General features: G+C 36.7%; 1 protein-coding gene across 1 annotated transcript in view; it reads left to right on the top strand.

The window, feature by feature from the left end:
- The window catches only part of Adss (adenylosuccinate synthetase), a 41,364-nt gene extending 35,119 nt beyond the window's left edge, over positions 1-6,245 (top strand). Inside the window, exon 6 of the mRNA XM_076902378.1 lies at positions 5,886-6,245. Within this exon, the coding sequence (XP_076758493.1) occupies positions 5,886-5,935 (50 nt within the window). The 3' untranslated portion in view covers positions 5,936-6,245. The remainder of the gene's footprint in view (positions 1-5,885) is intronic.
- The last annotated feature ends 8,488 nt before the right edge of the window (positions 6,246-14,733 follow it).

Below are 14,733 nucleotides of genomic sequence, written 5' to 3'. Positions count from 1 at the left end.
CCAAACATATGATCCCCTAAAACCCCTAATTCCCTTTCTTTTTGCCTATAACACGCAAATAATTAAGAATTTCAAAATATCAGCTTTTCAAATTAATAACTTTTATTGTACATAAGAATACAATTATGAAGCTACGAGAAGTTTATTGCTCGAAAAGGAGTAAAATCCTTGACTCCATAATATCTTTTAAGCTATTATCATTATTATTTTTGAAACGATACTTCTTACTCTTACACCTTGTGGAATACTTAATACTTCATACTATAACTTACTTTTGTATAAATTTCAGCTTCTACTAAGTTTACTCGTATATTTATTCCTTTCATTGTTTCAAAGATTTTTCATCATTGAAAGAACTCCTTCGATATATACAGCTATTATTAATTGGAAGAGCTAACGTACATTTCATAATTTTTGCCCACTTTTGAAATATATCAGTATTATTAAAAATATGTATCCATTTATTTTCTGCTCTATTTCTCTGCACTACTAATTTTATTATTTTGTTACCAATTGCATCACATCGAATAATATGTTATCATTACAGTCTCTGTGTAAAAAATTCTTAAATCCTTTCATTTAAATTGTTGTATAATATTTATACTATTTTTTGGTAAACTGGTATTGCTACTGTTAGAAATAATTATTTATTTTCGATGATGCAAAGAAGTATAAATCTAATTCGGGTATTGTTAATAACGAAACTATCTTCTCCTCGAGGAAACTAGGTTTTTATTATCAGCAAATAATGTAGTGATTGTACAAGAGCTTGGAAAAACGAGAGGCTTTTAATTCTAGAATATTTTGAAACATTATTTTCCAACGCTTTTACTTTTTTCTTATCTCTAGACTGAATTCGACGGATATTTTATTTAATAAATTTTTAACGTTTAATGTTCACTATAAAATGTGACAACAACTACAATTACCTTTTAATAAATTATTGTTTAAGTTTGCTTTAGTTTTTGATAGGCGGAAACATGTTTTCCGTAATTATTAATTACCGCTTTTCAAACCGCAGTTCAATACATAGTGGTGACAGTAGCTTCTGAAGCTTCTTTTGCATTTTCATAGAAGTTAAAATGTTATGATATAGTCTTGTTATCCGGTAAATATATTCGGGGTGTTTTCATAAAAGTTATTTGATACAAAGGGGCTCATTATGTGTACGTCTTAATGGTATTTCCATAACTAGAGAGGTGGGGAGATTTTAAGTTCAAGTTATTTTTTTTATTTTAATGAGATCATATTTCTTTTTCCTATGCTATATTATATCTATATATTATTCCGTGGATGCATCAATTGACAGATATCGAATATCTCTTATCCTCCTTTATGCCTCCTGTGTTAATAGCTGCTTACATTTTGCAGTATGTGTATCAACTTTTAATAACCGCTTCTTACGTTCGTTTTTGCCGTACCATTCTATGTTAAAACTTGTTAAATACTTTCGCTTCTCTTCTAAAGGTGATTTCATCTTCGTTTTAAAACATGATAAATAAGTAGATAAATTGGTTTTGATATTTGCACAACTTCGATATATACAAAATTTACAATCGTATAAATTGCATCAATGTTTTACAATGCTTAATAGTTTATATTTATACATTTTTATACAACGCTAGATAGTTTAACGTGAAACACATATTTAGAAAAAAAATTCAAACGTACTTAACACATGTACTTAACTTACCCGTAACAGTCTATTTTGATAAGTTTAAATGGTGAGGTTTCCACTTACGTATTATTCCTACAAGTTAGTAGTATATCTGAAATTAAAAATTTTAACATTGCAACATATAACAAAGATCTTTTTAATTTATCGCTTTTTTTCTTTTCTCTTTAATATGCTCTTCAGCATTGCTATGACAAGATTGAACATATAATAATAATGACGTTTGAATATTTAAGGTATATCCGCGATAGGAGGAGATATCTCAGGTGTTTTTTCTTTTTTTCTTCGTCTACAATCCGGGAATTTTTTCAATGAAGCCGGAGTCCGAGAAATTGCGTTGAAACTTGGAGGTTTCCCAGCAAAAACCGGGAAGGTGGCAACCTTGGTTATATGTCTAAGCACGTTCAATACCGGTCTGGTTCGAATTAATTAACATACCGCGATATCCTCAAGATAATCGAAGCGCGGCTCGATCAGCGCAAGGTTGTCAAGATTTTGTAATGTTGTTCTATCGATTGGTATATTGAATAATAGTTGGATAACTCTCGATATCGCGTAGGAAGGCAGTGTCCATTTGTAATTCGTGTTAAAGTTCACGATGAAAGAAATACAGAATTGTACAGAGATATGTTATATCTGTTAAAATGATATCTAATTTATTTATTACTAAATTCTACAAACTTGTTGAAAGTTTGTTTCTGTCGTACTGGGAATTTGGTTGTCTTAGCATTTCGATCGTCATTGTTCGTCAATTCGTCGTAAGAACCGCCTTCTCGCGAATTCATCTGTCGTATAATTCACGCTCGAGCGCTTCCTGTTGCATAACACTCTGTATAGAATATACTCCCGCATAATGTGGTTAATATTACGATTTGCGTTATAGAAAACTGTGCTGTACATCAGTTTGCCACATTGTTAGGAAATATCGCGTTATATAAAAAAAAAATAATTGCGATATCTTTAACGCGTTAGAAGTATTCGCGTTGTTACAGACTCGTTACATGCGAATCTATTGTATTGGTTGTCGCGAGTCTTTGTCACTTCTTTTTTTGTTGTTGGCGATACAGCGTTCGGTGGAGCTACGCGTTATGCCTTCTGTTCTACACTGATTGGCTTGCATTCCTCAATTTTGGCACGCTTTCACCTTTTTCACTGCGTGCAGGCTATTCGTCTATGTCGTCGGTCCGTCTGTGTCGACAGTGATTGTGTCTCGCGCAGAGTTTTCCTTTCGAGTTTGTTCCTAATAGGTTTTACGTGTATCCGATCGATTTCGACGAGTTGTTTTGTACCACAGATATGTCGTGTCAGAATAAAATGGCATGACGCGGTACTAGCGCGAGTGGGCGATTAATTGATCCCGCGCAATATCTTGCAATTGCTCCCGCCAATTGCGAACGATTCGATCGTAGCCAGACGCTGCCTTTCCGAACAGCAAAAGGTGTAGGCAATTCAGTTTCTGAATATGTTTGTGTATTCAAGTTTGAAACGCGTCGTACCGTCGCAAAGCGGTAGATCAATTTTTAGCAAATACACTTTTACATTGATTTCGAAAGTCTTTCAAATTTTCTACAACAATATAACCGCTGTGACGATAACGTTGTTCTATTATTCTTTTTTTTCTAGGTTTTGCTTTGTCCTCTTCGGAGCCTTTGCAAAATTGGCTTTCGCAATTTTATTCCGTCTTTCGTTGAACATATTTTGTTAGGCAGTTTGCGTAACCGATCGACAGTTTCGCGCGTTCATTTTACGTGGAGTCTTGGAAGCCGTGAAAATATTTCGCAACACTTGTCATTCGTTCGTGTCTCAAAGGTGTATCGTTTATTTTTAAAGGCACGAGTTTAAATTGTTCGAAACGGATGAACGGGTCCAATTTTGGACGGACCAATTAACAACGATAGGAAGAATCCGACTGACATAAATGTTTGATTCATCCGTTTTAATTTTATTATATAATTAGAGTCTTCAAGTCGTGATACAAAGTACGATTCAACTGGATATCATTATTTCTTATTCTATTATAATTAAATCATTTAAATACTCTTAATCATTTCTAAAATTCCGATGATATTGCAATCTTCACCGTTAAGCTGAAAGTACACGTTTACTACATGCTAATTTTGAAACAATCAGCTTTGCTTGTTTTCATTATTACACCCGATTGACACGCATTGCGCCAGAGACGACGGAACTCAACATACATAATATGTTTATTATATTATAGTAAATGCCACACGCGCAAATAACCTGATGCTACTATCTAGCAAATGAAAAGCTGTATCTTTTTTTTTTATTTTTTTTTTTTAACAATTTATTCGCTATAGCATGGAATCTTTCGTTGGCGATGCGCATAAATGTAACCCAACAACTTGCTAAATAAAAATACATAGGAAAATATTGTAGGATCCGTGTTCTCTCTACGTTCTGTTTATATTTTTAGTAGGAGAATAAGCGTTGTCGGTTGGCCCCCTAGATAGCTTAAATGGTCAAAGAGGGTTCGAATTCCGATCTAGACAATTCGATCGGCCGATTCTTTTTCCCCTATTTCTGCAATATTAACAATTAATATTCCTTTCGCTTTCAAATAGTTGCCCAAAATGATAGAGTAATCAAGAAGCCTCCGCGTCCGATTTTCTCGACCTTGACGTATGTGATCAAGAACATCCTCTTAAGTAACATTCAATAGGTTCAAGCCGTTGATTATCGTTTATTCAGAAGTTATTAAATAAAAGAAAGATTGATATATGCGCCGCAATTTTCCCGAAAATCTGAACACTTCTATGGATATAACGTTTGTTTCACTTATTAAAAGATATTTTGACTTTCAGTCATTTTAATTATGAAATAGAAAACTGGGAGAGAGAAATAAATAATCGCGCGAGTTAGGTACAAGTTCTAATTCTCTCGGCCACTGTAGCGTTGATGCTGTATCTTTTAATCTTACACTCAATAAAAAGACATTAATTTTTTCGCACATTTTCACAATCCTCGCACGTGAACGTTAGACAGTTAAAAGCAACGTTATTTATCAATAAATATTTAATTGGCACCGAATATATAATATAATACATAATATTTTACAGTTTCAAATTCGTAGGAAGTCCGCACGATTTATAGCTAACTAATCTATATAGAATTAATAATAATTATGCTGGAGAATATCCCCTTGGCAAGACTTATGTAATTATCATCAATACAATATAATAAAACAACAGCATGCTAATAGATATAAAATATATACCGATGACCACTATCCGGCCATGAACATAATTGTAAAAACATAAATAGTCGAGTATAAGGTACAAAGAGATAAAATCAATCAAAAGTACTACAAGCCTAGTGAAATATTTCTGTTTCTCGTACCGAAAGGTTTAAATTTATGATAATTACAGTACAATTTCCAATCTTTGTTCATGAATAACTTTTGAATAAACAGTAATTTGCGGTTTAAACCCAGAGGAGTGTCCTTGATAACATGTGTCAAGATCAAGACAATCGGATATTGGAGTTTTTCGGAAGTTCAGCCAAGTTTTATCTCTGTTTAATGGAAACTAGAGAGTCCTGCTAAAAAGAAATCTCAATATCATGATAAATAACTGTAGCATGTCACCAATCATTTCGCCTGGCTTAACAGTATAATTATAAGCACTGTTTATATTCGGTCCTGTGTTCGACATTCAGCGTCCGTTAGTTAAAGTCACCAACGTCGGTCGCGTGAACATTGCGGCAATCGTTCTAATTGGCATTTACCGATTTATCCTGTTGAACCAAGCATAAATTAAGGATGAGAGATTACAGTTCCGTATGGTTATTAAAATAGCTAATGCACATGGAACTAGTAGACTTGTATAAAAGAATTTAATTAAAATGATTTTCAAAGAAGATTGAAATATTAAATCGTTGCGACAGGTAGGGACAAGGGTGATCGATTTAAGATCCGATGCCGAGCAACTTTTGCTATAATAGTTAGCGATTATTGCGAAATGAAAGAACCGTCTACAAAGAAATTGAAGACGGACAATGTTCTAAAATCACGTGAAATCTGTAAAAAGTTATTTTTCTTTCTCTTTTCTAATTTCATTTTCCTTTAAGATACGGATTCTCGAGTAGAGGCATTTTTTAAAGGAATTTTCAGTTAGTTTCATAATTTCTAATTTTATCGATATATTTTAGTATTAAGGATTTAATAAAATTCCAATTATTAATGTTTCAGTTAAATGGATTGGCGTGGGAGCAGGCCGTGAAAGTGTAATTACACTTTGACGTTATACTTATTGGCTACAACAATGGAAATATATATATCGGTTCATTCGTCGGTTCGCTGTTCTTTTGACAAAAAGTTTCATTTGCCAAGGAAGTTGATGAAACAAGCGCACAGAGAATAAACGACAGAGAAATTTATATCACTAAGCCCTATTCATTTTAGTAGTACATAATATTTAAAGAAGAGAACACAGAAATCTCGTTTATTTTTACGAGTTTCTCCTTATTATTGGTTAATTCACGTTAACCATGTTATCCATTGTTCGAATGTAAAATAAGAAACGATAATTAAAATGTATTTATTTGAAAATCATATCGTTTGTGTATCTGATCTCTTTACACGTTAAGCTTTTACGTTGTTAAGTATATCTATTACCACCAATTATTTGTTTACTTGAAATTTACCGAAAGTTTTACAAGACACTAAAATTTTTCATTGTAATTTAAAATTATATGCAATTATTGCATGACTTTGTAAAATTGTTCTCGTCTCATTAGATCGATTCCCAATGTTTCCAGTAATAAACATTTTCACAAATCGGCCAATAATATATTTAGTTATACTCTGTATCTACTCTAACTGTTTGTAATAACTATTATCATTTCTATTATTTCAGGTATCACTTTATTATAGCTTAAATTTTCAACGCTTTGAAAGATCCATGATGTGATTCCATATTACAATGATAATATAGATCAGATATGTAGATCATAGATATATAGATCTCTTTCGTACATTGCAACAGATACATGTAATAGCAGGGTTGTGTGAGATTTCTCCATGATTAGGGTCAGCGAATTGATCAATAAGAAACTGGAGAAATTCTGGAAACATTTCCACGTACAGATTCATCGTGCTGCTGGGTGAAATCGGCAAGGTTTTCGAACGAATAGTTTACGACCGAATCGTTCAGTATATGTCGCAAATCGGTCTTGACTTATCCGGGCCAATTGTTTATCTCGCCCCAGGACGGGGTCCGATGTGCCACCTCACCCATACGGGTATATGCTCAGTAGACAGCCCTCTACCAACTAGGTTGTCACCACACCACGAAAGGGACGATGGAAAAATCCAGATGTGCCGGGGCGCCTTTCCCACCGGGCGAGTCCTTCAGCTACTCCGTCGGAGAGGACGAATCCTAACCGCCGGAGTACCCACGGGGAACCTCGAGGAGGCGAACTCGCTACGTGTACGCGAACACGCTCACTCTGACCCTTTTTGAATTATTGTGCATCAGTTCGGCCAAATTTATAGATGCACCAGACTGCCTGCTCAGTCTATTCATGTTTGCTCTACGTAAAGATTCGGACTATTTTGGGCAATCGATAATGCACCAAACCTCCGAGTCCCACTTTAATTCGATAGCCCCAGAGCCCCGTTAGCCACCGGGCAAGCCCGGCGCCCAGGTTCCACCACGAGGAGGTGGGGATGGGTACTTCCTGGACACCCAGGTTCTGGAACCCTGACTTATCCGGGCTAAGGAACGAGGCTCTATTATAGCTTTACGAATTCAAGGCACGAGGCTGGAACCAGCCTCCTAGAAGACGGAAATGCTAATGTTCGCCGACTGCCGCCAAGGAGGAAAAGAAATATTCCAGTCTACATCTGCAGACAACATTGTAGTCCCATTCAGCTACCACTCACTTCTCCGCGTTCTGTTCCAGATTAATTTCTAGAGCAGAACCACACTTCTGACCGTCTGGGTCTGGGTTAGACTAGGCCCAGGTTATACTCTGCTTGTTGTAGGAGACGATTAAAAGGGTGCGTTGTTGCTATCAAAGTAACCTTAGGGCAGTGCCGGCAGGATCTTGGATCCTAGTAGGGTCAGGCTCTTACCGGCAAGACCTAAAGCCGAGGGGCAACAACTTTGGCTTAGTTTATGGAACGAGGCGTCATTTTTTAAAAATATGAATAACAAAACGAAAAGGAATAAAACTTATAGTGCAAGAAAACTCGGTACTCCTAGTACCGGCGCAGATGTGACTGGTAAAGCTGGCCTTACTGCGTCGTCATCTGGCAACGGTGGAGTGTCTGTAGTGCAGAACCAAGCCACAGCACTTACAAGAGCTACTGGTTTTGAAATGTGGATCTCCGAATCAGCCAAACTATTGCAGGTGCCGTCCCGCGCTCCTTCTTCACCGTCGAGACCTTCTTTTAGGCCCAAAGCTACAACCCGAGGAAACGTAGGAGATCCCGATCAATGGGGAAAAGGATGCGAGAGAAGGTGCAAGAATTCCACAGAATGCAGCAGCTACCTATTTCTGTTTTTGCAGGCCTTATTTTAAAGAATATCGGGGAGATGGAAAATCAACAATCACTCTGGCAAGTCTATACACCGTATAAGGGAGACCACAGAAATGCTTCAGCTCGCTCGTCTTGAGGCTATTGAAAGGAATAAGAAAGATGAATACATTTCCAAGTTAAAGGAGGAGAATACTAGGCTCTCTTCGATGTTGAAGAATGCGTGAGACGAATTGGTCAGTTTGAGGTGAAACTTTGAAAGTTTGAAAAAGGAGACAGATACATATCCATCTTCCCATCCGGCGTGTCAGTATAATTTGGCAGAGACTGATTCTCTGCCAAAGTATGTTCGTCTAGATGCCGTTGATTTTGACTTGGTACACCTCTGGTAAGGTTTATTCCGCGCCAGAGACTATACGAGAGGGCGATACGGAGAAGAAGTCGAACGTTAAAGTAGAACGCAGAAGCGCTGTTCAACAACCTCAGCTATCTAGGTAGTCTTCAACCAAGAAGAAGAAGGAGGAAGGTAAGAAGAAAAAGAGAGAGAGGAAGCCCTACCTTCGTCTTCCCTCATTCAGGATGCATGGAGGAAGGAGGTCGGAAAGACGGCTGAGAAGGCCAAACCTATATGAAAGGAACGAGTACTCTTACCCAAGTCTCCGTAGACGCCAGCCATTGTCATAACCATTCCCCCTGAGTGTAAAAAAACTTATTGCGAAATGATGACTAGGGCAAGCGAAAGAGACCACTTGGAGGATATTGGCATAGACCATGTGCACTTCCAGCAGGTGAAGACGGGGGGTCTACTTCTGGGGTTGACAGGTCCAGATCGGGAGAAGAAAGCGGATAAATCGGCATATTCGCTAAAGAAGGTCCTTCGTAAAGTCGGGGTTCGGGTCTCTCGTCCAATGAAACGCATAGAACTAAAGGTGAGGGCTCTCGAAGAGTCCGTTGAGCCGTTGGAGGTAGAGTTCGAGATCTGTCAGCAGGGCCGTTGCTCCACGGAAAATGTTGACTGCGGAGAACTTCGATCGACATCCAACGAGCTTGGTAGCCAAAGATGCTATAAGTCTGGCGAAGACGGCCACAAATCAGCACAGTGTTCGGCTACCACCCCCAACTGTCCGTTCTGCTCAGACTTTGGATTGCTAACCAAGCATCGCATTGGTAGTTCGGCTTGTCCGCAAATCACCAATAAGAAGGCAAAAAAAAAAATAAATAAATAAAAGATCTAAAAAACCTAAGACGAGGGTAATGTGGAGCCAGGCTAAGGAAATACAGATTCGATGAAGACACTTTCTCTTCTAAAAGGAAGTAAATTTATTTGAAGGTGTCTCACCTTTCGGCGGTACATCTTCTTTCAGTAGCTAGAAGTGTATTATGAGACGATATAAAAATTATAAAGTGGGCTTATATATATAAAATGTGATAAAAGAAAAAAATACGCGTATAATATTTTCAACTACTCTACAAGTGTACCAAGTTCCAATAAAATCGGTGTGGAACACAACGGTAAGTTTACTCATCAGTTCTATTCCTTACGAACTCCTTTTGCAATAATTTGCGATAAAAAATTTAACGACCATGTGCGTTGACATACTATGTAGCTGCCACGCATGTAAAGGCCGAGTGGTGTGTAGCTATTTTCGTTGCGAATTAGATGATTACGTATATAACGATCACCGTATTCCTTCTTTCGTTTCTTTTTTGCTTTCCTTTTTATTCGCTATGCCTTAGACCTTCCTTTTTCATCTGTAAAAATATTTAAAAAAAATGTACATGTTAGTAAAACGGATTTGAATTAAAATAGTTTCTTCGCTCTCTCTAACTTTCACTGCACGTGTTTTCATATTTATTATTACCCGATAGCATCAAATACTTTATATGAAACTTTTAGTCGCGGTAAGATCTGCGTTCTTATGCTTGTCACCACCTGCTTCTGCTCGTACTTTGTTATATTCCATTGTTCTTCCTTTCTTTTCATCCTATCCTTTCTTCCTCACTCTCGCAGCGATCCAAAGCAACGCTTTTTCGATACAATGTAGAGCTTTAACACCAGCTGCAGCGGGTAAATAGATTCCTCTTGAGAAATTTTAATATAAATTTTCGATATTCCAACTGCGGTACAGACTTTGCATCAAGTGCATTTAAAAACTATTGCAAATAAAGAGAGATATATTAAACTAGTCTCTTACTATATCAAAATGTATTAATTATGACCGAAATACTGGAAGCAAACGTACAGATCGCAACGGTGAACAAAATTGTACCACATGCTATCCAGTTGCTATTTAGTATGCACGCGAAAATGCGTGAAGCTCCTGTAGGCAATAAGGCAATTGATTGAACAAATAAACTCATTAGTAAGGTTACCTAGGAGACTCTGCCTTAGACGCTCTGGCGATGGATATTAAAAATCGCTCCATAACTCAAACTAGACATATCGGGGTGCGACTCGATTTCGACGGCTATAATGTATTCCGTCAGGCCCAATAAATTTGTAACGTCTTCAATGCAACGAAGTATTGGAAATTGTACAGTTCTAGTTTTGTTTTTCAGTGGGTTTTCAAAAAAATTACATTTTATATAATTAATAGACTAAACTGTAGAGCATCTTCAAATTTTTTAAGCCAACAACATCAGCAATGTTCATTTTATCATCGCTAAATGTGCTAAGTGTGTCGCTAAATGTCCTCGTAAATTCCACGACATTCGTTAAACGTTAATTGCAATTGTATTATTCATTCTCCTATACTGCGTATTCTCCATACGCGCTTTCTTAATCTAAAATATTACAATATAGTCTTTAGCGTGACGAAACTACACTTCTTTCCTTCACGGTTCATAGTTTATTGTTTTCCACTGGTTATACATTTAACTGAAAATCGTTTATAACCTGTGGATGGCGTGTGTGAAGAGCGCTACGCTCTTATTTTGCCCAACAGAAAACAATTCATTCCAATATGTTTTTTTCTTTCTTTCCTTGCTCTCTTTTCTCGTACACTTTCGTACTCATTAGATACCTTTGCGTACATCATTCTTCCTTTCCCATCGCACACTCGTTCCACATAATATCTTCGCTTATATTTGTACAAGTGCAACAAAGGCAAATACTTCTCCGGTTTCCCACTAAGCTAAGAAAACTCAACAACTTTAAACTTTTACACTTTAACAACTTTAAAGTTTTCAACAACTGTATCTACTTTTAAGTGTCTTAATCGTCGTGGAACGTTCTAATTAGATTGTCTTCCAAACAAAAGGGTACATAAAATAATAATTTATTGTTCCGTATTTTCCTATAAACTAATCCATCGCTTAATTTACAATATTTATCCTGTATTGTTAAAATGTGTTCCATTTGTCGTGGTTGCCACAATAAATGTGTTTTAATCTCGTCACGATATTGGTGTCTAGTTATGGATCGATATTGAATTGGTATTTTGTCGAAATCGAGTTTTCCAGACACTCTATTTATAGTATCTGTCCGATAAAAGTTTCTAATTCCGAGCTGCAATGCTCATTTTCATTCGTTCTGACTTCTAAGGAATTTCCTCTGAATGTTACTTTAATTGCCGGTGAACGAATGAAATACCGAATCTAATAACGCGGCATACGCCATTATTGAGTTCAATGTGATAAACAAATTTTACTGCTACCCTTGCATTATCTATACAAACGACAATTGTGAACGCGCCTACAATATTTACCAGGGAATTATTCATAAATACTATAGTGTCTATTTTGTTCGGTCTGTTCTAGTCGAAAATTTAAGGGTAGCAAACTTTTCTTAATGCAACTACTTGACGATCCTGAATCAAGGATTGTCACGGCTAAGTTTATTACCGTCTCGCAACTGTCCTGGGCTATACAGATTATGGTTCCTAAGTAAGGTACCTTTGAGTTCAGTTAAAACCAAGTACGCAGTTGCTGTTACTTACGTCGGAGTTGCTGCCGATGCCAATGTTGGTGCTCGTCGTGGGTATTGTATCTGCAACATTGAGAGTTGCTGCGGATAGTTTTTTCCTCGGTACGTCTTCTCGTCACGTGAACCAGGAACCGCAGTCTCATTTCCATTTTTGCTGTTCTTTTTCCGGTGCCCCGTCTCGTTGCAGTTAAAGCAACGAACCGTTTTCTCTTGCGTAGCTGTTTTTCGCTGTGTAGAGTAAGATGCGAATAAAACTAAAAATAATTCATTCTTCTGCTATTCTCGCTTTTCAAACTCTCTCCTGACAGCTAATATATCCACGGGGTAGTCAAACATTTTTCCAAGTTTTCCTAGCAACGCTAATGCGGATAATTCCATCAATTTTGGTTTCAAATGGAACCACTTAACGACCTTGTCGCAAAGTTGTAAGGTGACCTCTCGTCAGAGTCGTCCATTAGATGGTCCATGCTCTTTAGACGGTCAACTTGTGCAACCAAATTTTCAGATGTTAGTAGCAGACCTTGTAGTAACATTACTTTCAACTAATTATGATGTCGTTGTCAATGCCCTTTCTTTTCTTAATGTAGGGGATAATATATAAAAGAAAGAATGTTGTCAGGTGAGTCGGTGGGGCTGAGGGATTCGGAGAAAGGCACCTTCGCAAATTTTGTCCTGTCTGGCCAATTAGGTGCTTCCAGAAAACGCCTACTCCTTCATCCCTGTCAAAGTGCTTTCACTCCTTGACGGGAATTTCCCGGTTCTCTGGCGACGACCAGATTTTATGGTACCCGCTTCACTCGGAACCCGTTTTGATCCCTTTCCTACAGGTCGAGTCCGTACCATAAAACCCGTCACCGTATCAATCGACGCAGCTGCGGAACATGTAGGCCTTAAAACCCCTCATTTCTCTCTTTTTGGCTACATTAATGACTTCAATTTACGCTGGAATAAATCGTGTCCGCGTCGAAGAATTTCTATTTCTCTGTTCATGAGTGAGATGCTTGTTTTGGGTGTAAACGAAATACTCCGCGTTAATCATCTGATGCCTGTTGAAATCGGACTCTGTGCGTTCTTGGCTTGCCTTTCCTCGAACCGTTCCTGGATGGCGATTATGATACCCGAGTCTGCCATGATCCAGTGGTTGATCAATTCGTTCTTACTGCTAGAAACGAACAAGTTTTTGGCTCTTAGCGGCTGCTTCAACTCGGCGATTGTCAAATCGTATAGGTCTACTTTGCTTCCTATCGTTATTAATTACTTACACGATGAACGCAGTCAACTAATCAAAGTTCACTGAATCGCTATTCGAGAGTCACTCCGACTAAAGGGCACTAAAAATTGATAGTTACGAACAAAAATTTCAAAATTTCATGCTGTATCCCAAAATTCACTCGAATTCCATGTCTGATCTTTTGTAAGATGTGGTTCGAAGTGCCGAATATGCTACCATGGAGCTTGTAGTTAAACATATTAATCAAAATCATGACTATTCATACATTATCTGCATAGAGTCCTTCAACTTACGGCAAACGATTCAAAATACAAAACTCAACTATGGTATTATAGCAGATCTTATAAAATAACACTGTTCGCTTCTCATTTACTCCCTCCTTTATACTAGTCAAATTCACTCATATAAACATACACATTCATAATTTCTTGCTTCAATTGGAGTTTACACGGGTGGAATCAGCCAGAAACTGGATCTTATTCTCCAACATTGCCATCTACATATATAGACACTTCTCAAAGAGATGTATTTCACCAGCAGAAAATGCACCTCAAAAAAGAAAGACTGGAATCCTCTATATTCTATTTTCTTCTGAAGGAAATTAACTTGGAAGTATTAAAATTAATTGATAATTTCTAGGAAATAATCAATGAGGTAAACTATGGTCCTCACATGGTGCTCATTATTCCACAATTGGATATTATCTTATTACTATTACAATCAGTTACTCTTATTGTACAAAAGTTTATAGACTATCAAGTATAGATATTTTATCTTTTTCTTAATAAAAAAAAAAACTAATAATGAATTTGTATGAGCTGTAAAAAATTTGGTTTGCGTCTTAGATGGATACTCCAGTGTAAGTAAGAATTAGTGGAAGAGTCAATTCAGCAATTTATTAGCAATTATGAGAAATAGAATAATGATAGGAAAAAGGAGAGGATAATAGAGAAGAAAGCAGAATTGTCCAATAAGAAAACAGAGAAGTAAATTAAAATAGTAAAGAAGATGAAAGACTGAAAGAAATTCTGAGAAGTAACTTGCTTAACTCAGGCTACAAGTTACATTTGGCTATTTCAGATAGAAGGTTTAAGAAACACGCGTATAGAAAAAGGGAACATTTTAATAGAAATTTAAATAGAATTTATATGTATAATACATAATACAGAGGGATAATAGGCAACATATACTTATTACTGTATATCATAAAATGAAAGATTAGTGGAAGTAGAGGTAAAATCATCCTATTTTTTATAAATCTCGAACCTATGATTGATGTGGTAAAAAAAAAAAAAAAAAGAAAACATTAAAGCAAAATAAGCAAAAGGGGAATAAGAAAAGGATTAGAAATGGGTTAAAGAAATGTACGAGAAAACCGAAAATGTAGTAAAGATAAAGGA

This window comes from Xylocopa sonorina, chromosome 10 (assembly GCF_050948175.1).
Source record: "Xylocopa sonorina isolate GNS202 chromosome 10, iyXylSono1_principal, whole genome shotgun sequence".
NCBI classification, from domain to species: domain Eukaryota; kingdom Metazoa; phylum Arthropoda; class Insecta; order Hymenoptera; family Apidae; genus Xylocopa; species Xylocopa sonorina.
The sequence above is the reverse complement of the archived record's forward strand: the minus strand, read 5'-3'. Positions and strand labels throughout refer to the sequence as shown.